The 26,773-nt window shown below is 33.2% G+C and overlaps 2 protein-coding genes and 1 long non-coding RNA gene across 9 annotated transcripts in view; 1 reads left to right on the forward strand and 2 right to left on the reverse strand.

Annotated features, from left to right (window-relative positions):
• Nucleotides 1-691: 691 nt before the first annotated feature.
• Nucleotides 692-10,207, reverse strand: LOC140834431 (transcriptional corepressor LEUNIG-like). 4 transcript variants are annotated; one of them, XM_073199302.1, is made up of 19 exons: nt 10,038-10,207; nt 9,622-9,732; nt 8,940-9,037; nt 8,738-8,847; nt 7,560-7,973; nt 7,395-7,483; nt 7,110-7,162; nt 6,919-7,014; nt 6,623-6,672; nt 5,831-6,133; nt 5,436-5,699; nt 4,583-4,828; nt 4,363-4,498; nt 3,614-3,723; nt 3,337-3,486; nt 2,673-2,828; nt 2,388-2,504; nt 2,046-2,252; nt 692-1,557 (listed from the first exon to the last, which is right to left on the reverse strand). In XM_073199302.1, exons 2-19 carry the CDS (start codon nt 9,651-9,653, stop codon nt 1,414-1,416), a joined length of 2,775 nt encoding a protein of 924 aa, XP_073055403.1. In that variant the 5' UTR covers nt 9,654-9,732; nt 10,038-10,207; the 3' UTR covers nt 692-1,413. The 4 variants fall into 4 exon arrangements, with proteins under 4 accessions (XP_073055403.1, XP_073055405.1, XP_073055404.1 ...); XM_073199304.1 differs by having other exon boundaries at nt 5,831-6,052; nt 6,919-6,994; nt 7,084-7,162; nt 10,038-10,206; XM_073199303.1 differs by having other exon boundaries at nt 5,831-6,079; nt 6,919-6,994; nt 7,084-7,162; nt 10,038-10,206.
• A 2,980-nt stretch (nt 10,208-13,187) lies between these two features.
• LOC140834432 (uncharacterized) overlaps nt 13,188-26,773 on the reverse strand; it is a 46,641-nt gene continuing 33,055 nt past the window's right edge. Inside the window, exons 1-3 of one of the 4 annotated variants that reach the window (XM_073199309.1) lie at nt 18,686-19,107; nt 17,774-18,199; nt 13,188-13,358 (exon numbers count right to left, since the gene is read on the reverse strand). In XM_073199309.1, coding sequence (XP_073055410.1) covers nt 17,812-18,199; nt 18,686-19,026 — 729 coding nt within the window. In that variant the 5' untranslated portion in view covers nt 19,027-19,107 and the 3' untranslated portion in view covers nt 13,188-13,358; nt 17,774-17,811. Of the gene's footprint in view, nt 13,415-17,773; nt 18,200-18,685; nt 19,108-26,773 lie in introns of those variants that run through there. The other 3 variants (XM_073199306.1, XM_073199305.1, XM_073199307.1) reach the window with 3 other exon arrangements.
• Nucleotides 24,119-26,343, forward strand: LOC140834430 (uncharacterized). Its single transcript, XR_012118717.1, has 2 exons — nt 24,119-25,916; nt 25,968-26,343. It is a non-coding gene; the product is annotated as an uncharacterized lncRNA (long non-coding RNA).

The raw sequence follows: 26,773 nt of genomic DNA on the forward strand, positions 1-26,773 counted from the left end.
TGTCACATCAGAATTTTTCGATTAAAATTGCCAAAAAAAACAAAAATAACGAAGTAAAACTGAAATTTATAAATACATGATTCATTTGATTTATATTTAAATGATGATCAAAATATAATTATAAGAAATAGTGAGAGATTACATTGTAATTTTGACATATGAATTAAAAAAATAAATAGAAAAAATAAAGGTAAAAAAAATAACAAAGTAGGAATTGAATCTACATCTACAATTTGATGTTTAGGAAACAAAGACTTTATTGGTATAGATAACAAGACTTTATTGGGGTCATGCAATAACACTTTGGACACTTTCGTTTTCCAATCTAACCTCGATTATGTAACAAGATATCATTTCTGGTGATCCTTGGGTTAGTTTAATCGTTAGTAAAAAAAAAAAGACGATTAATCGCATAAATGAGATGATCACTAAATTTAGGAATAAGGGTATTAAAAGTTATGAAGGTAGGAGCATAATATCATCGCCCACTTGCTCAAAACTTTTGGTCCACATTTAAAGCCGTGATGAGCAAGGGAGGACCTTTTATTCAAATTTTAAATATGGACTGGACAACGATGGCTCACCCACTTTAAGAATGGCAGCCACTCTGTCTATAAATAAGTCGTCAATTAGGGAAGGCATCATATGCTTCTCCAAATGTTTTGCGTGCGTTTCTCTCTTCTTTCCTAAATTTCTTGTGGTTTTTTTTTTTTTTTGAGCACAAATTTCATCTGGGTTTTTGTTCTTCATGATCAAGAATCCTCAAGGGACGATGATGATACACATAACTTGGTTCGCTCGTCGTGCATAATGGCCAAGCAGCCTTTGATGATATGCAAACAAGTATCTGAGTCCCCTTGTATTCATATCTGTTTGTGAGCAAAATGAAATGGTTGCTTCTTTTCAATGGTGAATGATTCTGACATTTGAAATAGACATTCAATGAATTACACACTATTTTTTATCCTTCGCATTCTGTGACTGTTGAGCATCGAAGATCCTCATGTGTTTAAAGCCAATCATTTCAAGACAAGTGAATCAAATATTTTAGATCATACATCATAAACTCTGTTAAGAGAACCTTGATTTTTGTAAAACATAAGTCGACTGGCTTGCACAATCTCATCCAGATATTAAATCCCTGCACAATCTCCAGTTTCTTTTTCTTTCTTTTTTTTAAAAAACACATCAGTTTCTAAGTTAGAAAAGTAACAAAAGACTTTGGACCTCAGATAGCACAACTTGACAGCCAATTCTTGCTATTTCCGAACTGTTATAATATACCAAAGAACGACACCAAACTAAGAAAAGTACAGAACAGTTGGGGTTCCTAATTCTTCTAGGATTCCATGGAACTTCGACAGGAAAACGAGGCACACCAGAAGTACACGGCTACACACCAAACAGTGAATGTTATTTCCACAACTTAACGGTCTTGTCGTGACTTGCAGAAGCAACTAACCCGGCTACTGGCGACACAGCCAGTGAAGCAATCAATCCTTCGTGTGCTGGAAGGGTCATGGTTTTGTTCTCCGACATGTTCCAAAGCTCGAGTGCCTGCAAATAAATACAATACTATTAACTAAATTTAGACTTTCTCACGTGCAGGGAAAAGTGAATCTTGAATCGAGCTAGCCCAGAACCACCAGCTACTTGGGAATTTCTCGAGCCGAATCGAATATTATATACATCCATATTCTGAATTGTCAAGCTCAAAACGTGCCCGAAAATGTCCGAATATTATTTCTAATCAAAATTATTTTGTTCCATGGTTCACCAGTTTTAATATATATAACAATAAGCTCTAGTCATATTTCTACTCTCTAACAGAGCTCAAAACTAAATTAACTGATCTCTAATTAAACTCTGAATTGAGACAAACTTGACCTCGTATAGTTCAATTTTTTAGTCTCTGGACCATATAAATTTTTTTCAGCTCGAGGTCAAATGAGTAATGTTAGTATTGATTCGATTCATTACAACCCTAATATTGATAACAATCTTCACAATTACTCAAAAGGTAAAAAAATAAGAAATAAACTTACCTGGTAACAACCAATAACAAGCAATGATGAATAGGTAGGATGGAACACACATGAATAGAATTTGTTTCCATTACAACTAAGGTTGTGCAAACAATCCCCTTCACTTCCAGACCTCATCGTCCAAACTCTAACCGAATCCTCGCTCACCGATGCCAAGAGTTCTCCAGATGGATCCCAGCATACAGAAAGAATGGGTTTTGTGTGACCCTGTGGCGATAATAATGACAATACAATAAGGTAAAACCGGTTAAAATAGCAACTCACAATTCAATATGTATGACATATAGCATGACAGAACGAAAAAAGAACCATCCAAACTTCAAGGAGATGAGAGAATAAGACCTTCAATGAGTTTCGACACACTTGAGTCTCTGCATCCAATATTGACACAACATTCTCAGCAGCAGCTGCAAGATATCTTCCCAGACGGGGTTGAAATCTCACTCGGGCCGTGCCACCCTAAACCAACAAGAGATTTTAAACGTAAGTTTACGTCGACAACAAATATATGAGTAACATGCATACACAGCCCGAAAGAGCTAGAGAATGAAAAAGTGAAATTCGACAATGAAAAGACTTGATTATGGAAGTAACTGATTAACTTAATTAATTATTTCGATCTTCCACCTTGAAAACTCTGGGACAGCTACCATTATTGATACTCCAGTATCTTATCTCACCATCTCCATCACAAGAACAGACGAGATCTTCTTTATTTGGATGAAAGTCTAATGACGTCACACCCGCTGAATGTCCAGTAAATGTTCGAAGTGAATAGCTAGGCTGCAGTAATGGCCATTAATAAAGATGACTGACACCAAAATCTCCAAATAAAAGAATATTCAGACAATATTGAGCCTGAAAGAGGTGATAGGAGCAATAGCCCTCCACTCTTAAATTGTCTTATAAACTCACATATTTTGTTTGTGTTACATATGTTTCCATACAAAAATATGATTGTACTCCCTGTAAATTTTTCAAGTTTTAGCTTTGGCTCCACCAATATTTTCAGAAGGGTCGGAAGCTAAAAAAAATTGGGAGAAAAGAAAATAATGTGCAAGAGAAAAAGAAAGTGCACGAAAATCTAAATGTCCGCAGGAAAAATTCTTTGCCGAGGACACAAGAAATACAAATGCTGTGAAATGCAACTGGAACACCAAAGGCATACACAAAAGGATCCTTATAATGAAGAAAACCTACAGAAAGGATCATGGCTATTGAATTAAAGGAAAATGAAATTCCTAAACTGAGCATAAGTCCATGCAAATGTGTGTAAGCATCATCAACTAACATTATCCGCATCCCAAACTCTGACAGTTTTGTCAAAAGAAGATGTGGCAAGGCGGGCCATGCTAGGACTAAAGCGAATATCAGTAATAAGTGACGAGTGTTCTTCAAGAGTGCTTTTTGGCTTCAATGTATCTGTATACCACAACACAGCCTGCATCATTTCAAACATAATTTCATATTATTTCTTCTGGGACATTAAGCTTTAAAGAGTACATACTATAGTTTGTTACATACTTGTTCTACTAGTGTAAATTATAGTTATCAACTGCAACTCTCACCTTCTTGTCATGACCACCACTAGCAAGTAACTTCCCATCAGATGAGAAGTGGCAACATACAACTTTACTAGAACTAGCACGAACTGAAATCACTTCCGTAAATGTAAACCCTGGAAAGTGCAAACGTCGAATCAGAACATACTGGTCTTTTACAAATAAGAATTCGCATTCAAATTTCTTTCAAGCTCATCAGAAAAAGCTTGAAAGAGTTCATGCTTCTGGTTTCATAAAACCAAATCACAATTAGCAGTCACATGACAGACAACACAAATCAACTCAAAGATTCATTTTTTTACAGCATATTACTGAAAAAAATGCACTCATATTGTAACTAATGTACACTCAATGTTGTCAGGTTTTGGACAATCTCCAAAAAATTTTGCTAGTCAAAATAAAATTTCCAAGTCATAGTTTCTTAATTGATACCAATAATCTAAGGTCTGGAAATAAACATCATTGTGCAAACTCATCCGCGTATTTGGCCGATTAGTTGGCGCAGTTGGAAGTTGCTACTCGAATTTTCGATATTCCTTTTTATTCCCACCCACCCCACACAGACACAAAACAAAAAGAAGCCAGTCAATGACACGAGAACATCATTGTTGATTAGAGGAACTTTGAAAATTTATACAATTGTAACAAAATAGAGTTGAAACACAATAAATCATCACCATAAATGCTTACAACTGTAAATTCCAAAAATCTGAATGCAGGCTAGAGAAGATTCCATAAAAAATCCTTTTACTTGCCTTTGCTAACATCCATACAACGGCCAGCTGCATCTCTAGGGTCGGCATCATCATGAGACAAAAAAGACTCAACATTGTCTTCAACATCATCCACAAAACGATCCGTATCAGCTTGAACAAGATCTTTATCATCCCACTGCCAAAGATAGATTCCAAGAAGAAGTTGCAGAAATTGAACTCAAACTTTATTCGCCAAAGATGAGACATGAGACACTCTTACCAATTGATTTGATGGTGATGTAAGACTACCAGTAGTGTCTGCTCCAAACATCATCAGGGGCTTCGAAGAACTGCCACTATGTGGCAAAGCAGAAATTGACATCACATCTCCAGGTGTATGAGTTGAGGGTGTTGAGGGAGCTGAACTTGGAGATGGACCAGCTGTGTTGGCAGTTCCTGAGCTGTTGGCAGGGCCGGAAGATGACACAGGCTGCTTTCTCTTCCTTCCACCATGGTTTTTTGAAACCTTGAATGCATGAAATACCATGTTAGGAAACTACACCATTTTGAAACTTCAGATGCATACCCTGGAAACACTCATCAAGAGCAACACAAGCACTGATGAGGGTTCCTTAAGAGCTTTTAGCAATATATTATCAGATCAAATTAAATTTAACTGGATATAATCTAAACTGTGATGTATTTTCTGTATTCATGAAAACACACAAACTAATTATCGTACAAAAAATTATCAATGAGCTAGTGACATTTTAACTCAACTAACAGGATAAAATACTCGAGCCTAACAACGCATAAGCTAGACTGAACACTAATAAACTGGTCAGTGCAAGGCCAGCAGTTTTCAAACATTGTCAGTATTGACCAGTTGATCGAAAATGGCTAAAGACTGATTCTGTATGTGCAATTTTAATTTCTAATAAAGAATATTTTCAAATCTACAAGGTGCATCAATTGATATGCTTTCACGATGTATAATTTTCCAACAGTCAAACCAGATCATCCTCTACATATCATGGCTTTTGAAATTGCATCACGGAGAAGGGAATAAATATTCCATATTACTCCAGGTATGCAGAATGAGTATATTTTCAAATAAGCGAAAATTGATGAACCTGATCATTTCCACGAAAAGAATTTGACATGCCGCCATCACATGTGACACTGGCGGTACCCATTATTTTCTCTGGCTGGAGATTGTGATTTGAACTCTGAGACTGCTGACCTGAGAAAGCATGCTGTTGAAACTGCTGCTGCAGCAGTTGATTACTGTTCTGTTGTTGTTGCTGCTGCTGCTGCAGTTGATTAATGTTCTGTTGCTGCTGCTGCAGTTGATTACTGTTCTGTTGCTGCTGCTGCTGCTGTTGTGCCATTCTCAACTACACAACATACAAACACAGTGATATATAGAATCCAAGAACCATGAAATAAATTTCATTGCTCTCTCTCCCAAAAAACATGAACAACCAACCATAAATGTAAAACCAATTATCAATCAAGGAAAAGCAACCTTCATTAACATCTCTGGATCTGTACGAGGCAAAGCTTGCAACGAGGCTCCAATGTTAGGAACTATATCGCCAACTGAATTAGCATGGTCATCTTTCCCCATGGACAAACTTCGGTTATTTAGAAGCATTTTCAGCCTTCTGCTCTCTATGTCACTGGCAGATGGGGAAGTTATATTCTGCTGTGCAAGCATAAGCTGCTGTTGGTGCTGGGGTGTCAGCATCTGCAATTGATGAAAAGGCTGAGAACCCTGCATAAATGACTTTGGCTGCTGGATAAGTCCAGAACGGAGCTGATCAAGATCCTATCAATGTAGCCACACAATATTAAATGAAAGATGAGATGATAATCGAGGAAACAGGTTGATCACAACATTAATTTGCAAAGCCTCGCTAATCTCATTCAAAATTCTAACATAAAATAACAAATGATTAAGGAATAGGTTGTTCTGGCAACAAAACCAAGGTGCAAATGCAGCTTGACAAATTAAAAGCCTAAAATAATATGCCAAAATTGACCTTGAACTTAAAAACTAGACGAACTATTAATTTGGGTTAATTACTATAGCATGTCACGGTCTGTTGACTAAGAACCAAACCACCGAAATATAATAACCTCAACGGGTACCTTTAAGGTTAAGAACCCATCTAACCACATAAAAGTTATCACGTAGGAAAATCTACCATGGTTATCAAGATCATGTCCTACGGTGTCACAACTGCTAAGTTCGCATAAAAAGTGGCCTAGTCGATTATATTCACAAAACAACGAGGTAAAGCCATAATATACTCACTGTAAGAGGCCATCCTTTTAGCGTCAAATTATTTCCACCTTGATTTGACCCTACAGCAATAAGAATCATATAATTGCAGCTTATACAAAACAAATCAATAAATTTATCAAACAAATGGCACTAATATGTTCCATCTCTGCCAGAGTTGTTGGCGTTCACACTCTCATCTTGATATAAAATAATACTCACAGTAACGACTTAATATTACTCATAACAAGAAGAAGAAGCGTCATAGTGCATGTGTTTAGAGTACAAACATAAACTACTCGTAGCCAACCAATCTGAAAAGAGTGTACCTGGGATTCCGATCAACGATCCTTCAGGGCCAACAGCTCTGGGGTTCAAGATGGGATTCATTTCACCCTTGATGTCCTGTTTATAGATATCTATGACTAACATCCATGCAAGTACAAACATTACTAGAAAATTTTTAGAAGAGAACAATAGAGGATGATACTGACTGGTGTAGACCCTGGAAATTGCTGACCTCGTGCTTGAACTTGGGGGGATAATCCACCAGCTGTACCGTGCAGCACTTGCCTGAGAAAATGGATTTGGATTGTTGACAAAAGCATACATGACAAAAATTCGCCTAAGGGGATACAGCTCACATTTGGGGTTTAAAATCTTACCAAGCTAAGAGCACCATTTAGGAAGCTTAACAAGTTCGTTCTCATGAAAATTAAGAATTTACACCCTCTTAAACCCCCTTATTCACTTTTACACCAGAGAAAAAAGAAGGCAATCTTATTATCGATCATACTGAGCATACCCAGAAGGTTGGCCAGCTGCTGCAGCTGATTTAAATATTGAAGTATGATTCTGATCCAAAATCTGTCCTACATTATTGCCAAATCTTTGCTGAAATTAAGCATTGCACAGTTAGCAATTGGAACTAAACTTTTATTTCCAGCATGCCCCTATATGTAACTTGTACCTTCATAGCCGCATCATCCAATGAATCTCTCTGAACAGGGAGCTTTAATTTCTCCTCATACATCTTGGTTGCCAATGCATTTGCAGTACCAGGATTCTGCCTCACAAGAGGATCATTTCCAGAGATGCCATTAGCAGTTCCATTCAGGAAGGGGGCATCCTCACGCCGTTGCTGCTGAGGTCCCTGTTGTTGATGTTGCTGCTGTGGCTGTTGTTGATGTTGCTGCTGTTGCTGTTGCTGATGTAGCTGTTGCTGTTGTTGATGTTGATGTTGATGTTGTTGTTGCTGCTGCTGCTGAGCCTGCCGCTGCAGTAAAAGCTGCTGCATCTGCATCTGCATCTGCAACTGCTGCTGCTGTGGGTGTTGCGGCTGTTGTGATTGTTGCTGCTGTTCCCTTGCCTTCATCAACTGAGACTGTTTTTTAAGTTAAGTGGAACAAAAAATAGATTTCAGCACTACAATGGTGCTAGAGACCAGACTGGAAAGTCTTGATTTTCCAATGAATGGTAGACTCTAAAATTTCTCAAGAATTATATCATTCCTACACCTAAACGCTTTGTTTCTGGAACAAATAATAGGTACATGGAGATGAGCAAAAAATATGTTGCACAGGGAGAAATTGTTAAACGAATAACACCATGTCTCTTATCGGTGATTCCTCGTAACTACTGCATATTCAAGTGATGAGAGCGTAAAATTCTGAAAATAGTTGAGGTAAGCAAATAGGGAACTGTTTTCTGTAGAAAAACATCTGTTAGATGTCAATATACCAAATGACATTGTGTTCTGCATCGAAGAAAGAACGAAAATATTCATACTAGTAACACATAAGGCAACGGAAACTAATGTTTGTAAATCAAATGTCAACACCATACATGTCAAACAAATTTGCATAGGTAGGAAAAGAAGAAACGGAAGAATACACTATTGTGGTCTTACTTGGAACTTCCAGGATATCCCCAGTATGGAAGTTAATGAAAATTCATTTCACTCGGAATTCAATTAAACATGTAAGCTTAGCGACATAAAACAATTAGCTAGGAAGTTTTTCAATCAAAATACAACATTATCTAAGCAAATTCATGCTGATTGGATAAAATTATATTTGTGGCATTAAAACAAAATTGAATTAAATGCATGGTGATTGATTGGACTAAAATTTTAGAGTTGCAGCCAACCTCAATGTAAGAAGCAGCAACATCGGAGTGTTTCTCATTTGTCCTGGCAATAAATATGTCCCAGAACACCGACCACCATTCAAAGAGAAAACCACCAGGAGCATCAATAGCTGAAGCGAGCACAAAAAATTAATAAACATTGACAGAGGAAAACTCCTTAAATAAGAACCCTATTATCCACAACTTGGTTTTGAAGACTTACCGACAGGGTCAGACGATACTTTTCCTTCGGCTTGAAATGCCTGAGCAGTGGCTTTTAAATCTCTTTTCACCAGATAATCATGTATATAGACATCCAGCCTATAAGTAAAAAAAATCAAAATGCATCAGTACATAATAATAGAGTACCACGGGTCGAAGAAGCTTAATTATATAGCACAAGAAGAATGTTCAAGGAAAAGGGCGAATGAACCAAAAGAGAACCCCAGTATCAATAAGACACGAAGGGCCGAGGACCCAAAGAATTTCACCGAACTTAGAGGCCGCTCATGTCTGTCTATCATAAAAATAAAAAAAAAATCAAACAAATAAACAACAAAGAGAAAAATGGTTTCGAAGCTTTTATTATAACCCTAGAATACAAATGAAAAATCTCGTGTTCTTCGCACAAACTGAAACCTCGGGGGAAAGATAACAACAGACCGTCCTAGCTGAATGGGTCAAAGAACTAGCAAGCACAGAGACGTACAAGATTCAAGAACCAAAACTTCATACAGAAATCGAACAATTTTTTTAGGGAATCTTACCCAGGAACGAAAATTTAATCCCTTCAACAAAAAAAGGATCGAAAATTTAATAGAAACTCCAAAAAATCTATAATACCGAAATTCTGACAGTAAAAAAATTCAGACGCTTAAAAACAGCACCAACAAAAAAGAACTTACATTTTATCAGCTTCCCAGTTGGTTTGAGACATGTTTTCCAATCCAGTTGCTCAGAATAAAATAATCCGACTAAAAGACGCACCTTTCCTTGGATCTCCACCGCTTAAGCTTCTGAAATTTGTTTATCACATCAAGCCCACAAAATATAAGAAAAATACGAAAGTTTCGATATTCTCAACAGCTGAAATACCGCAGACGAAGTAAGCACATAGAATCTAAGCCAGGCACTTTAAAGTTCAATCGGAAAAAAAACCAAGAAATCTTGAAACCACAACAGAAAAACAAAGATAACTATTACACTAAACATCAACACCATACACATGCACACATAAACATTCCATTAAAAATACAACAAATTTGTATTATTAGTTGGATTAAAAAACTGGAAACGAACAATAAAGACGCGAAGAGATTACCTAAAACCCACCCCAAAACAGCAAATATTCTTATTTTTTTCCTTAACTTGGGCATCATTTTTTTTAAAAAAAAAATATCGCAAAGAGATTCTTATTTTTTTTAAAATTATTTTCTCTGATTAAAGCTTTGTTGGTGGATTTGTGAGAGATGTTGCCGTCTTGCAAGTATCATTATGCATTTATGCCTATCAATGGAAATTTACCCGAAAGTCCTTTTCAGTTAGTCAAATTTCCTGTTTAAGACCATTCCTGCAGGATGGCGAAAATGAAATTGACCAAAATAGGCCTTGAGAGATATCCAGCGAGATTGCTTAAAATTGAGGGTTGAATTGTCAATAGACTTGGTCTCCAGCTTTAAGAACACCTTTTTAACTGTGAGACTTGTTTTGTTATTTCATTTTAGACCTTCAATTTTCGCACATTTTCATCCAACGGATGAACATATTTAATCGATCGGTTCGATTGGTAAAAAAAAAAAATCGATTGTTCGATTTTAATCGATTGCTCACCCCTTCACCCTCGCTATAAAACACATGTACGTGAGATGTAAAAGTCGAGGGAGAAGAAGAACTATTTCAAACTATTTTGCGAAATAAACATCAAAATGTTGAAATGAAAAATCAAAATTTTCACGTCATACTATAATTAAATATCATTTCAGTTAACATTAGACAGTCTGAAAATGTTTTTGAAAGAGAAAATATAAATGTACAGAGTCAAGATAGAGGATAATGTATAAACTAACTCAATTGAACAATCTCCTTGCACACACTCGGGTTCGCGTCAACCTCTTAAAAGTAGTATATACACCTCTTAAAAGTAGTTTTGAAATTCAGAATTTTGGGTCACAACATTCATTAATTTAAATAAATATTATTTATCTATTAGAGTTTGATATATACATATATATATATATATATATATATATATATATATATATTAACTCAAATTTACTCCAAGACCGTAAAAGTTAATCCTAAAATAAAATTACACAAAAATATATCAATTAAACATATCAGAGGTTGGAATAATGGGAAATATGAAAATAAAAATACTAATTATTACGAGCCTATTAAAATCTCCCACACCTAAACGATGCTTGTTCTCAAGCATAAAATAGATCAACTCATTATCTCAATTTTTCGTCCTCCTTCCGCTTCCTCTACTTATCCAAAACATTTTTTTCATGCAACAAGACATTTTAATTTCAGAGCATCTCACAAAATAACATCATGAACAATCACTGCAATCAGAATGTGTGAAATTAAAATGCATGGGATTTAACAACTCCTCACAAGATTCACTCATTAGTGTCTATGATATATATCAACAAACTCTCGTGTCAAATGCATTGAATTTTTTTTATCATAGACTTGCAAATATATCAACATCCTTCCACTAAATGAATGATTTAAAATACACAGAAAAAATGGCTATAAATTGGGTTGTAACTTGACTAGGGGTAAGGTAGGATAAAATGAGACAATGAGCTATGGAATTGAAGATATCATACGCACTTTTCACAAAAACAATTGTATCGAAATAATAACATCTTCAATCTCATTATAACATCCAAGATCATTTTTTTCTTCTTCGTTGCTCTTATTTTCCTTCTCATTCCGTCTTTTCATTTTTTTTAAGACAATGACTTCGAGCTTTAATCGCTCGATCACAACAATTTGCAATTTCTTGGCTCAAAACGATGCTAAATACGAAAAATTTGTATGATTTTCTAATTTAGGGATCAACTTGAGGAATAACCAAAAGAAAGTTATAATTCAGATAAGGATATGGAAACTGATATGATAAAGAGATTAATGAGCCAGATATATTTGCTACGCATATTGGGATCACGGTCTTTGCGTTAGCTAGCGATTTTGGTTGCAGTCGGACCTTCTAATACGAATTCATGATGAGTTTCGTTTTAATCGAGCTTACAAAATTATCTTCTAACACTTCTATTCATATTTCCATTATTACATTAATATTATGCGCGAGGAGAGGCACGTCATATTATAATCTTCTTGCACAGGTGCATGTGTTTTTTTCAAATGGAAATTTGCTTATACAGCTAGAGCATGTTTGAATACTTAATGTTTTGCTTCATTTTGTTTTGATTAGGGGCGATCAAATTTTTTTATTATTATTGTTCTTTTGCATGAGACAATTAGATCAATATAAATACCTATCGATTAGACCAACAAATAATTTTCAATATTTTGTATCGATTTTCATCAGAAAAAAACATGTAGACAATGGAGGGCAGAATTTTTTTTATTTTTTTTTTTAATCAGGGACTACAACCACATTTTTTTGATAAAACTTATCACAAATCTACTTTGAGTTTGGGGATTTAAAAGTAATTTTATTTTAATTGATTTAGATGTTATCATAGTTTATTTACCTTTGGAGTAAATGCATGTGCCATATCCAGCACGATTGCTTACTTTTTAAAATAAATTAGGATCTAAGACCAACATGAATATGTATGAATCATCTAAACAGACGACCATCAAACCCCCACCCCAACCCTTACTCCAAAGCTTCGGTGATGAGCTCTGGTGGGCTCTAACTCCAAGAGCGACATATCATTTTGATAACCAAGAAAACTCCAGAAAAGAAGGAAGCTCCAGCTACAATTGTTTCATCAAACTTGCACATACATTTTCAGAATAGAACGTGAATGTATTTTGGAGGAGACGCGACCACATGTTTCCTTTCTCTGTTGCAACTTGCAAAATTTTCATCTGTTTAATTTCTACTAATAATTGCCAACATCACATGTCTTCCCATTTACTCTTTCGCATACACTAATAATATGCATGTAAAGACCTTATTCGATGATCACCAATACACGTCAAAATTAGAATATTTCAAGATCAATATTGGGGTAAAAACATGCAAATCATTGCTCCAAAAGGTGAAATCGCTCACCTTAGGCGCCCCTCATCCCCGACCTGACAGGAATGTGAGAGGAAGTAAATCATGGTGACTCAGCCAACCAGCCGCAGCTAAAAACATGCAAATCATGATCATATATATGATAGATATTTCGAATAATAAGAAATATTTTTTTATCTGTTATCCAAGTTTTAACTTTAAATAAAGACAATTTTTTTATCACAATCAATCGTTATTTAACTATTACAATCATCACAAATAAGCTATCGATACCACATCAAAACAAACAAATAATACGAATAACAAACAAAAATAAATAAACACAACTCACGCATATCATTAAGTTCTCCACACAGAACATAAAGATACAAAAAGTTCTCCACAAACATGCAGCATCGACCTGGTACTATACATAGTCGCCTTTTTTTGTAGTAGTATTGCTCCATGTACAATAGCTTTCTACATGCAGCATCGGCCTGGTACGATATACATAGTTGCCAAAAGATCATGAGTTTAACTAGTATATATGTAAATGGGGAATGCATGGATTATATATAACTCTCTATTGCTGGCAAATCATGAGTTTCCAATCCATTCAAACCAAGAGTCTCGCAAATCTCTGGAGTCAAATTAACTAAAATAACTTCCCATTTGGCATCAACTCCACAAGACCATGGGTGACCATCTCTCTCATTTTTCCAGTACTCATCATTTTAATTCATTTCTTATATAATAATATTTATAGATATATATGACAGGAAAGAACATGGATGATTTAATAAAATATAGCAATAGACATAGGATTTAAGAGTGTAAGATCAGGCAGCAAATATTTGTGTGGCAAGTCCAGTATTTACAGACAACTTAGCTCCCTTTGATCTAATGGCACCATCCGATCCCTCTCTAAAATATATAGGAGAAATTAAAAGTTTTATTCCTATTGTTGTGACATCCCTTAGCACGTAGAGTAAAAAAAATAAACAAAGAGGAGCAAAATCACAAAGAGCTAAATATATATATAGGACCAAAAAAATTAAATTTTCCCGATTTATTAAAAACCTAATTTCTATATCAAAGTTTCTTTCCATTTTGTTAATCTAAAAAATTGATTAACAAAGTGTAATTAATTCAAAAAATTGAGTCTTGAACCAGGTCAAAACGATTATTAAAATATCTTAAAATTTTAACCAAACATTGTATAAATGTTTGATTATTCATCTATCATTGTTTCATCAACTCAACCAAACACACCCTTATAGTATAGGCATATACAGAGAGGGCATATCGTGACTAATTAACAAACTTAATTTGGATCTAATGTGGCTCTTTTCTAATCTATCTATACTAATATAAATATATGAATTGAATTGTGAATGTATATAAATATCCTTATTTTCATTTAATATTAATCATTAATACACATTTTCATATTAATCATTAATACATATTTTCTTTTTTATTTTCTATTTCATAAAATTAAAATTAATTAATTAAAATTTAAAATTAATTAAAATTAAATTAATCTATCCATCTATACTAATATCTATATATGAATGTGAATTGTGATTACATTGACATCAAATTCACACAAAATCACTTTATTTTATTTTTTTTCAAATTCACAGAAAATCACTTTATTTTTTTATATTACAATTTGTCATATTAATGGTGTTATTTAAGTCATTTTTTATTTTAGTTTAATAAGATCATTAATAGTGTATTTAACTCAATCAAACTAACTATTATTTTAATTTACTTTAAATTTAATTTTAAATACTTAAATTTATACATTGCCGTCAAATAATAATAGGAAGACAAAAGAGATGAGTCGGATTGAATAAAAATAAAGTATTAATAAATATTAAGGTCATACAAAATTTCTTTCTCTCATTTAGAATAAAAATATTTTCAGACTCCTCACGTGTCAATAGAAATATACGATTGAGAGAAATATTTTTCTGTAATAGATTTCAAACACTGTTTTTAAGTTATTTAGTCAATTTTTTTATAAATGCTGCTAAATAAATATTACTAAATAATATGCTCTATTTGATCATTTTTTGTTCTTGCAATGAGAGGAATTTTTTTACCCTAGCGTTAACATGTTTGATTGTTATATGTCATTTGTATTGATCATGTAATTGTGTTTGAATTGTTTTTGTTATTTGTTTGTTTGCACAAAGAAAAGAGAAAACAAAATCAAATATCCAACAAAAATGGTTATTTTTCAATTTTTTATTATTAAGATATTTTGTTATTTTTTAAACACATAATGCATGTTTTCTGTTTGCTTAGATTATTTAGTTTAAAGTGACTTAGAAAATATTAAAAAATTGAAATATTTCTTCGTTTTTACCTTATGTCTCATAATATCAAGAGATAATATTTTTTATTTATTGGGACAAATATATTTCCAAACTTCTGTCTATAAATCAATATTTAATTTTTTTACGACATTATTATATTATATAATCAATTTTTTTACTTAGATTGATAGAAGACATTTTAATTTGTGTTTTTATGTTCTTGTTTATATTATTTTTGTAATATTATTTATTATGAAAATAATAGGTGAACTACAAAAATTGGTAGGTCTAAGAGTCCTCTGGTAAACGACAAATATGGATAAATTATTAAAATATATAATATCCAGTAGATTTTTGCCATGCGATTTTGTTCTAATTCAATGATTATGCATGATTCTAAATTTTAATTATATCACAAGTTAACGCATGTTTTGTTGTTGCTACATATATTTTGTCAATAGTCTAATATTTTTCTATGGTTTAAGAAAAATTGTGTGACTTTGTATTATATTTTTACAGCTTCTTTTCTAAATGGTTATATTATGATTTCAAGGCACCATTTTTCATTTGTGTTTTTTAAAGAAGTGGAATGAATATCTATAAAACGATGACATTAATAAGACAGAAGAAAATTTGTTTTGTTTCAATTAATAATATAATATTATGTTCTAAACACAACAAATGAGATTGAAACTATATCATCCTCATGACATGATGCACGCAATCATTATTGCAAAGCTTCCAAAAAATGACGATCAAAGATGATTTTCTTGAATTGTGTCAAATTAAATGAGGACACAATTCTAAGATATAGTTATTTGAAGAGATTTCAAGTAATTTTTGTCACAGTGATTGAGAAATAGTTGTTGAAAATTTATTAATCTTATAGCTATAGACGATCAGATATTTGCTGAGCATACCAAAATAGTTATATGAATATTATAACAAACTAGGACAAAGACATGGGCGGATCCACTGTAGGGCCGGAGGGGGCCACGGCCCCCCCTGAACTTTTTTAATTTTTTTTTTACTATGTAAGATATATTTTATTATTTAGTATATATATTATTTTACCCATCAAAATTTTAAGTATCTATAATTAGTCTAATGGTTAAAGACTTTCGAGGTTTACACATATGGTCCATGTTTAATTCTTTTTATACGCTGTTTTTTGACATTGTTCTGCAAATTTTTTTTTGAAAACCTAAATAACGGGCTTTTACAAAGTCCCAACTTAAAACCTTTATAGTTGGTTAATACAAACACAATCAAGAAAGCCATTTGAAATAATAACCTTTTGCAAAACATCTGCTATATTGTCGACTGACGAGTGAAATATTGTGGGACGCGAGTTCGGAGACACATCAGAAGGAAAGACAAGGATTCTTGGAATTTTTTCTACGTTCAGGAATTGAGGTAGACCGGCCCCCCAAACATATCATTCTGGATCCGTCCCTGGACAAAGAGTTGTTGAGTTGTCAAAATCAACCAAGAAGCATATTGGAAAGTGTGTCAAGTGGATAAGATAATTTCTCTGATTTATATACCGTCTATGGTCAAATTTTTTATTTTTTATGGCTTAGTTTATTTCATTTGATAAATGTTATTAACCATGTTTTAATTCATTTAAATATTATCAAAATTCCGTACATATATTTTCAACAATTTAGGTTTTTACGTGCAACACACGTGCATTTTTCTAGTTCTTAAAATATCCCTTTTCTACTTTTATTTTATTGGCGTGTATTATTGTCACGCACCGAGCTCGGGCCCGCGGCTGCGTGACTGCACAATGGGCCCCTATAACAACTACTTCGTATTCGTCCTCGCTTTACGAAAATGATTAACCTAAGTTGCTATTTCATTGTAAGTCATTATAAACTCATTTTAAATCTTTCATTTTTAAGATGTGGGACAAGGGTATCACAATCGCCCCTCCTTCAGAACGCGACATCCTCGTCGCGGCCTGACCCCTCGATCAATCAGCACCGAGAATCTAGAGGTGGCTCCTATAAGTTCAAGAGGTGGCTCCTGTCATATAGCACTCTGCCTCGCAGGTTCAAGAGGTGGCTCTCATGCACGTTGCACATTGCCCCGCATAGCACTTATTTCCCGGTATTCCATGCTGGTGACCGGCTCTGATACCATTCTGTCACGTTCCGAGCCCGAGCCTGCGGCTGCGTGACTGCAGAATGGAACTCTATAGCAACTACTTCGTATTCGTCCTCGCTTTACGAAAATGATTAACCCAAGTTGCTATAGAAGTCAATTGTAAGTCATTATAAACTCATTTTAAATCTTTCATTTTTAATATGTTGGACAAGTGTATCACAATTATTTTGATGCCAACTTTTGATATATTTGATTTGATATGCTACTTTTCTTATTTCCTAAAACACTAATATTTATTTCGTAATCTAGAAAATACCTCTTTCTAATATTAGTATTAATTTTCAATTTATGTTACTCCCTTCATTCATATATTTATGCTTAACTATATTTTCACATATATTAAGAAAAGAAATTAACCGAAGTACCATCAGTGTAATCAGATCCAGCTCCGCCGCTCAACGCCTCGACTTCGCTTCGTCTGCCTTCCCAACCACCGTCTCTTTGATCTTCTTCGCCGTCTGCTTCGCCCGGTCTCCTACACTCTGCGGTGCGTCCGCTGCGCCATCCACCACCTTCTCGGTGTTCTCCTTCGCTCCATGAGCAACGCCCTTAGTCGTATCCGCCACATTCCCTGCAGCTTCCTTCGTCTTGTCCACAACCGTTCTCTCAACTCCCTTACCCCTTCCCTCCGCTTCGTGCGCATTATCTTTCGCTCTGTCGGCCGCATCTCCGGCGGAGGTCTGACTCTTGTTCTTTACCTCATCAGCCTTGAATCCGCAGCTCCAAACAGTAACCCTTTCCCTTTCCCTGTGACTGTAGTCTTTGACAGGAAATCCGAATGCCCTATAGCCCACAGCGAAAGCTATTAATTCATCGATCCTTACCGCGGTAAAAAATTCATGTGTGGAACTCAAAATCCTCACACACGCATGCAGAAATTGAGGTGGCTTTTAATGCATTGCTTGGTTTAATTTAATTATACTGCCAAGTATGGAACTCAAAATTCTCATTACCATTCAACAGAATTGTAATGCAAGAATTCTCTATTGAAATATATTGATTAATGAAGAAGCTGGGGCGGATTTTCAACAGGTATAGGGCATATTTATGTGTATAGATATTTCTTTTTTTGTACATAGAATTATAGTCTAATGTACTTTATTAAAATTTAAAGATCATCAACATAATAAAAGTCAGAATATTCCAAAATAAAAATTACTTTTTCTGTATAATCATCGGTGAGATTAGTATTCCAAAACCAAAAGATTTATCTCAGTGCTCCCAAAAAGAAAAAAAGAAGTAGAGAGAGCGACGGATTTGAAGACGTACCCCAAGCGTAAGATATCATCCGCCCCCCGTGCTGGAACTCCGCGCACGGTCAACGTTTTAGTGTCTTCATTCATCTCGAAAATTAGCTCCACATATTGAATAAAGTTCTCCGGTGTGAGGCTTCGAAGGGCTTTGTCTTCGCCAACAAAAATGACGATCTCAGAGCTACGGCGAGAATCTCGATTGCGGTCCTGGTATACTGTAGCTGGGAAGTCGCGCTTCACGCTCTTCGGATCCAGCCGTGTCTCATGGCCGTAACGACCTTCAGCGGCGGCCTCTTGAGCCTCCCTCAAGTAGACGATTTTGTTGATGTTGTTTCTCAGCACTAGTTGACGATACATCGCGGAGCTGAACTTCGAGTGAGAAATCAATCGGTGATCTTAAACAGAGACAGAGTCGAACACTAAGGGCATCTCCAATGAAAAGTCATTTTGGTGCAGAGTTGATTGCTCCAATGGGGTGCTCTCTTTTGCACTAAGCGCCAAATTTGAAGCAATAATTTTCATTTTTTTTAAATAAAATTATTTGTTATATTTAACATAAAAAAAATAATTATAATTATTTATTAGTTTTATAAGTAAATGTTTAATTATTGATTTTTTTTAATATTTATTTATTTATGTTAATTATTAATAATTAAAGAATATTTCGATAATATTTTTTTGTATAAGATTTGAAATAAATGAGTTAGAAATGGATATTATATTTATTGCAAAAATGGCATTATTTCAATATAAATTTTACATCAAAATAGATTTTATTGTTTGTAATTTGCATGTTTTTTAGTCCTATAACATGTGGTCATTTTGTTGAAAATCGATAGACAAAATAGGATCCAAAAAATAAAATTTACAAAATTAAAAATAAAAATTTATCATAACATGATTAAAAATGAAAATGCATATTTCTTATTAACATAACCAAAATTGAAAATCGAAAGACTAAAAATGTAACTTTCCTTATGCATTTCCTAATTTAATTATTCTTAAATTTAATACAGAAATATATAATACGTATTTATATTTAGATAAGTGCAATATTTAAAAAACTAATTTTTCAACCACAAGTTAACATAATCTAAAGAAGCAAATGATCCGCTCTCACAACTTATAATCCAAGTCTTGATTCGCCATATAATTTTCAGAAGTAGGTTTCTTGCGAGACAGTCTCACGAATCTTTATCTGTAAGACGGATCAACCTACCGATATTCACAATAAAAAATAGACCAAAAAACTTGTGTGAGACGGTCTTACGGTCGTATTTTGTGACATGAATATATTATTTGATTAATCCATGAAAAAATATTACTTTTTATGCAAAAAAATGTTACTTTTTATTGTGAATATCGTTAGGTTTGACTCGTCTCACAGATAAAGATTCGTGAGACCGTCTCACAAGGGTCCTACTATAAAAAGTAATACTCTTAACATAAAAAGTAATATTTTTTCATGAATGACCAAAATAAGAGATTCGACCCACAAAATTAATCATTGAGACCGTCTCACAAGAGTTTTTATAAATTTTCAAAAGTACTTTTATAATAGGAAAAAACTTGTGTGAGACGATCTCACGAGTCGTATTTTGTGAGACATATCTCTTATTTAGGTAATCCATAAAAAAATATTACTTTTTATGCTAATAGTATTACTTTTTATTGTGAATATCGGTATGATTAACTCGTTTCACATATAAATATTCATGAGACCGTCTCACAAGAGAACTACTCTTCTGTTAATATTTAACAATGATATGGAGAATAAAGTCGAGCGCAAACAAAAATATAAAAAGCACGCCCTTCACACATATACATTGTAGTTGTATTATTGCTGATATATATTATTGAGATTATGGGCCCGATCTGAACTCCTTTATAACACGGGATTGAAGAAATACTATTGGCCTATTTTATTTTTTTGTAATTGTTTCACAAAATTGATATGACTTTGGTTTGGATGGTCATTTCTAGGATCAAGCCTAGAAATTAGGGAACTTCTCCAAGCTCACATATGACTAACTATCAAGCACAAGAGACGATCGCCTAATAATGCGACACATCGACTAGTTAGACGGGTTCAGTCAACTTAAAGTGGTGAAATCAATGTTACTTTTTTAAAAAAAAAAAAAAAAACAACTGATTCCATCAATACGAGGAACCCTCCCAGATACATCCACCAAACTCATAATTTTAGAGTTTTATCTATAGAGCATGTTTGGTTAAAGAATTTCATTGGATAAAATATTTTTTTTTAAAAAAAATGCATGATTATGAAATCAGTTTTAAAAAACACTTTAAAAGTGTATTTTGTGGAAGCTGGAATTTATAGTTTTTTTACTTTTACTTTTAATTATTTTTTTTAAAAAATAAAATCAATTTTTTATATTTATCTAAACGTCAAAACTACGTCTATTTTTTTATTATTAAAAAACCAAAAAAAAACTGGACTTATTTAATATTTTTTAAGTTACTGATTAAGTATCGAAACTCACTCTTAATCATTTGGTAATATATTAAATTTACTAATTTTAATTTTAGATAAAAGTTAAAGCACATTTATGATTATTGTAACTCTTTGCTGCATGATTAATGAAATTTCTTTTCAAAAAAAAAAAAAGTTTTACAAAACAAAAAATTAAATGAAATATCATTATCTAGCTTAAAAGTTCACAAGATACAATAAAAATAACAGAAACCACCTACTTAGATCACTTACAGAATTTTGGCAGAAAAAAGGAATAGTAAATGAAAATTTGGAAAAATTAATTGTTTTTCTGTATTATTATTATATTTAATATAAAATTTTATAATAAAAATTTGAGAAAGTAGATAAGCCACATCCAATCTCCATCACCCAATTTCATACCAATTTTTTTTTTAAAAATAAAAATTTGAGAGAGACATCTTGCCGTAACCGATTAAAAGAATTGAGTCGGTTTTCGAATTTTTCTAACCGAATTGAAAAATATTTTATTCGTATTCGAGCTTATCGAATTTGAGCCGCTCTCGAATATATTCGAACTTTTTCCGAATCAAACTTGAACCCAAATTATTTGTTCGATACTTCGTGAACCATAATATTTTATTAATACAATTATATATTAAATAAATAAATTTTAAGCATTTGTGGTACTTATTTTGAGCAATAATTTGAATATTTCATGAATATTTTCGAATTTTTTGAACCGAACTCAAGCTTTACTTCGAATTGAACTCGAGTAAAAAATTTGAATTTCGAATCGAATTCCAATAAAACTAATTCAAAATTTTGTCATATTTGACTCGATTCGATTTGTTTACATCTTTAGTGTCCCCCAATACCCACCCAACTCGGTTCGAGGCTCTCTGGAAAAAACTTGAAACAGGATTGATTTGAGGATTTTTTGAATCCCAGGAACAATTTAGGTAGGTATGAATACAATTTTCATATTCGAATCCGTCGCGATAATAATAATAATAATAATTTTATTAATAATAAAAAAAACTCATTGACCAACTCGATGGATATTTGAAAAAAGACGAGGGCGAAGACGGAGATTTAATCCCACGAGGTCGGCGATGAGGATTTCCCGATTAGCTAGAAGCGAGAATGAAAACGAGAACATACTTTGAAAACAGAGATGGGGATGACGCAACGTCAAAACCCACATTCACCTCGCCACATTGTCAACCCTACACCAACAGAAGCACACATCTGCGCCACTCAATATTTTAATTTCATTGATTATTAGTCTAAAATTAATTATATTTTTTGTACCTTTTTCTTTCCTAATATTTGTTTTTTCCATCCTTAATTTTTTTTACCGACTTCTATTTTCTAACTTCGTCCTTGCTTACACCCAACCCGTTATTCCACCTTGTTCATGTGAATTTGTACTGCATACATCTATATATACACCAACCTTTTAAATTGATTAATTATTGAAACTTAACATTTATTCATTTATTCACGGGATGTCGGACTTTATTTGACTACAATAATTAGAGATGTCAAAATCGAACTCGACCCACCAAACAAACACAAATGGACTCGAAAAATTAGGTTTGAATTTTAAGTTTTTGGATTCGGGTCAAGTCAAGTTGGACCCAATATCTTACCCGAAAAAATAATCGGGTTGTTTACTCGAAAATTTATTTTTTAAAATATATATAATTAATAAATATTTCCTATGTTTTTATATATATATATATATATATATATATATATATATATATATATATATATATTGTACATTTTTTTAAAAAATATTTATTTAATTTAATAAATATACTTTAATTTTTACGATTAGACTTTCAAATTTAAATTATATATCATAGAGATTTTCTTATTATGAGTTTAAAATATTATTTTTATAAATTTTTTAAAATAAAAAAATCGGGTGGAGTCGAGTTAATCATGTTGAGTCAAGTTAATTGTGTCAGATAAGTATTTTACACATCTGTTTGACTTGTGATATGAAATGTTGAAAGAAACACAACTTGATTTGTGAGACGAAATAATAAATTGAAAAATAAGAATAACATAATTAATTTTTACCTATTTATATATTCTTCGATTACATCAGACATCATTATGGCTATCGATGGAAATTTACCCGAAAGTCCCTTTCAGTTGATCAAATTTACTGTTTAAGACCATTCCTGCAGGAAGGCGAACACGAAATTGACCAAAATAGGCCTGGGGAGATATCCAGAGAGATTGCTGAAAATTGAGGGTTGAATTGTCAATGGACTTGGTTAGACCATCTCCAACCCACTGCACTACATTCTACACTATATTTTGCACTACAATAGTATAACACTAAATTCATCTTCAACCTATCTACACTACATTTTACACTAAAAAAGAATATTCTCAAAATATTCTTATAATATTAATTTTAATTCAATAATAACTATTTATAATTCCATTACACAATTATACATAATAAATATAATTATATTATTTCATTATATCAGGATCTGGTTTATCAGATTACTAAATATCATTTAATAAATTTTATTGTTTGTATAGTAATTTTGTTGTTTGTTTGTTGTTGTTTTTAAAATTATTTCGTATTATGTTGTAAATTGTATCATTTTAATGTACTAGTAATATAATTTGGTTGTTTATTAAATTAATTTAATATCTATTTAATTTTTTTAAAAAAGTTTTAAAAAAATTTAAATTAATATTTATGTTTCAAGAAAAAATTATTTTAAAAATTAAAAAATAAATATATTAATTATATAATTAATATATAATAAAATATTAAATATTTATAATTATTTAAAAACAAATAAAAAAAATTAAAAAAAAGAGTGCTGCGCCACATCTAGAGTGATTTTTAAGGCAACTCCAGTCCAGCACCAAAAATGGTGCTGGATTGGAGTGAAAAACCTTGCTCCACAATGGAGCAACTCCATTGTGGAGCAAGGGTTGGAGTTGCCCTTAAGAACCCCTTTTTAACTGTGAGACTTGGTTTGTTATTTCATTTCAGACGGATGAACATATTTACTCGATGTGTATGTGTGTGCGCGCACACACGAGTATATGTACATATCATGATAAATCATACACATGATGAATTATAATAAAAGATTTAGTTTTACTGCAAACTTTGATTCTTTTGATTATCGTTTCGAAAACGAATTTTTGATGAAGAGGTAATAAATATTCTGATGTTGCTTCCTAAGATATGATTCAACAGAAAAAAATTAACATTCTCTGATGGACAATGCGTGGTCCAGTTTTAAATTTAAGCCCCTTCACAACATTTTTTCACTTGAATTGTAGGTGGCACAAGCTTCAGAAACAATGCGTAGGCGGACATAATGAGGACATAGTCAAGTAGAAATTCGCTGAGGATGGGAAAAAATAGACGTTTTAGCCAATGTTTCCATAGTTAAAAAGATAATAACTCATTACTCATGCCCAGAATTTCATTGATTGTCCATTTTATCAATTGGCGTGGTCTCAACCGTTCAAACTCAGTATTGATCTATTATCTGTTGTCTTTAGCAGAGGTAGATGATAAAAAACAAAACATAAAAGAAATCTGACATATGGAAAGGGATGTTAGATTGTGAGACCGTCTCACGGATCTTAATATGTGATATAGGTCAACCTTACACATATTCACAATAAAAAATAATACTCTTAGCATAAAAAGTAATATTTTTTTTTATTGATGACGCAAATAATAGATCCGTCTCACAAATGCGACACATAAGACTATCTCACACAAGTTTTTGCAATATGGGAAAGAGGGGTTAATCAAGTTGTTGTTTCCTTCTCATGAAGCCAGCAAGCTAGAGTCTGGTTTAGAATGAGTTGATTGTTCACTATCATGGTGTTTGGCACAACATGATCTAGAAATGTTTTTTCTGGAATACTGATCAGGGAGACTAAAACTTGATTTGTCAGAAAAAAATATACATAAAATTTTAATTTTTTTGTTCAAATATGGGAAGATATATATTCTTGATGATCTGAACTCTAAAATACATGATTTTTTTACATATATTTTATGTGAGAAGGTATCATGAGGATCTTTGGAATACAAGTAATCATTGGCTAATCATGAGATATTATATAGTTAAAATTTAAAATTAGGATATCCAAGAATTTCTAAAATCTATAGTAAACAAAAGAGGATCTTGTGTAGAACAAATTATATGTATGTTTCTAAATTAGTTATTTCTTTGGCTGTGGGCTTCAGGGAATTCGGCTTTCCTGGAAGAGACTGCTGCGGCTGCGGCGACCGGTCAGGGATGCCGATTCAAAGTGGAAGAAACTGAGAATGAGGGATATATGTCACGTACCTCTCAGGCCGGTAACTTACTAATTATGTGAACTAAAATCTACTTGTCTTTTGGCAACTTGGTGCCAGACGTATGCCGCAGGTGGAGAATTAATCATGTGAAGGCCAAAGATGAAGCACGTGGAGAAAATTAATATCAACGAGGTGGATCTGATGTTGATGCGGGAGGCTATGGAAAGGAATCAATTGTGGAGAACTAAATAACATATAACCGATTATTTGAAGCTGCCTTTATTTACGTATTTAGTACAAATTAAATAACAAAATTTACATTTACGATATTCTATTTTTTGTCATATCGTCGAACAATTCGCGGTTATATTCTACTAATTTACTAATTTGCACTTTTTGTCTTTTTTTATCGGAATATTGTCGTGATATCGTGCATGTCAACAGTTTCCAATGCCATCTCATCATATTTTGGTGTTAGGAGTCTCAGGGAGTTCCCACTTTCCCAGTTGGTACTAGAAATGTTAGAAAAAGTGAACGAAAAGAGATGAAAAACGATTAAAAGAAATATGTACAACAGAATACACATAAAAAAACGAAACACACACAAGAATATACATACAAAACGAAACACACACATAAGGATAAGTAAGTTTAGTCCAGGCGAGGTAGTAAGAAAAAGATGGAGCAAAGGTAAGGTAACAGAGATGAGACTTTTACAAGTTAGTCGAAGGTAGAGGATAATTTTGTGAACCTTTGGTTGCTTGTACGTCTCGAGTTCCACATTTTCCAAGCCCGCCCCACTTGTAATAAAAAAGAAAGAGAGAAACTGACCCTGAACTCCGATTAGAGGGTCTGACCACATAGTGTGCAAGTATGCAAAACTAGAACCGTAAATGATGTTAAGGCAAAGACCGTGATTCCAATATGTGCGTACCGTAAATACACAGCAAACATATCTGGTCCATTACTCACCTTGCAGGCCTTTAGCATATCGATTGCTGTTTCCTTACTTGAAGTACCCTTTGCTGCTTCTTCGGCATAATTTTCCAGATTCACCAAAACATAGTTATCACTTTGATCAATATAGTTCCTGTCTTGTTCATACTTTATTCGGAGGTACTTACTAATGGTGGTCGTGAAATTTAGCCCGAAAACAACCGCGAGCGAAACCGAAACGAAGAAGAGTTTCCACCAATTTCTACAGTGGTAGGCCGATGGGTTCGAATTCGAAAGGTAGATAAGCAACTGGGATGCAAAATAAAACATGGAAAGATAAGTTGCTTTTGTTTCAAGAAACCTGAGCTGTTTCTCTTGTTTGTCAATTATCATCGTCAGTT

The sequence above is a fragment of the Primulina eburnea genome, chromosome 6 (genome assembly GCF_022965805.1).
Source record: "Primulina eburnea isolate SZY01 chromosome 6, ASM2296580v1, whole genome shotgun sequence".
Classification (NCBI taxonomy): Eukaryota; Viridiplantae; Streptophyta; class Magnoliopsida; order Lamiales; family Gesneriaceae; genus Primulina; species Primulina eburnea.

Excerpts from the sequence above, each read along its gene's own strand:
- LOC140834431 (XM_073199301.1), bottom strand. The coding sequence starts at position 9,653 with ATGTCTCAAACCAACTGGGAAGCTGATAAAAT. Across the intron at positions 6,995-7,083 it reads AATTTCCAGGGTCTACACCA|GACATCAAGGGTGAAATGAA; the intron begins GTCAGTATCATC and ends ATCTATAAACAG. Across the intron at positions 4,499-4,582 it reads CATCACCATCAAATCAATTG|TGGGATGATAAAGATCTTGT; the intron begins GTAAGAGTGTCT and ends TATCTTTGGCAG.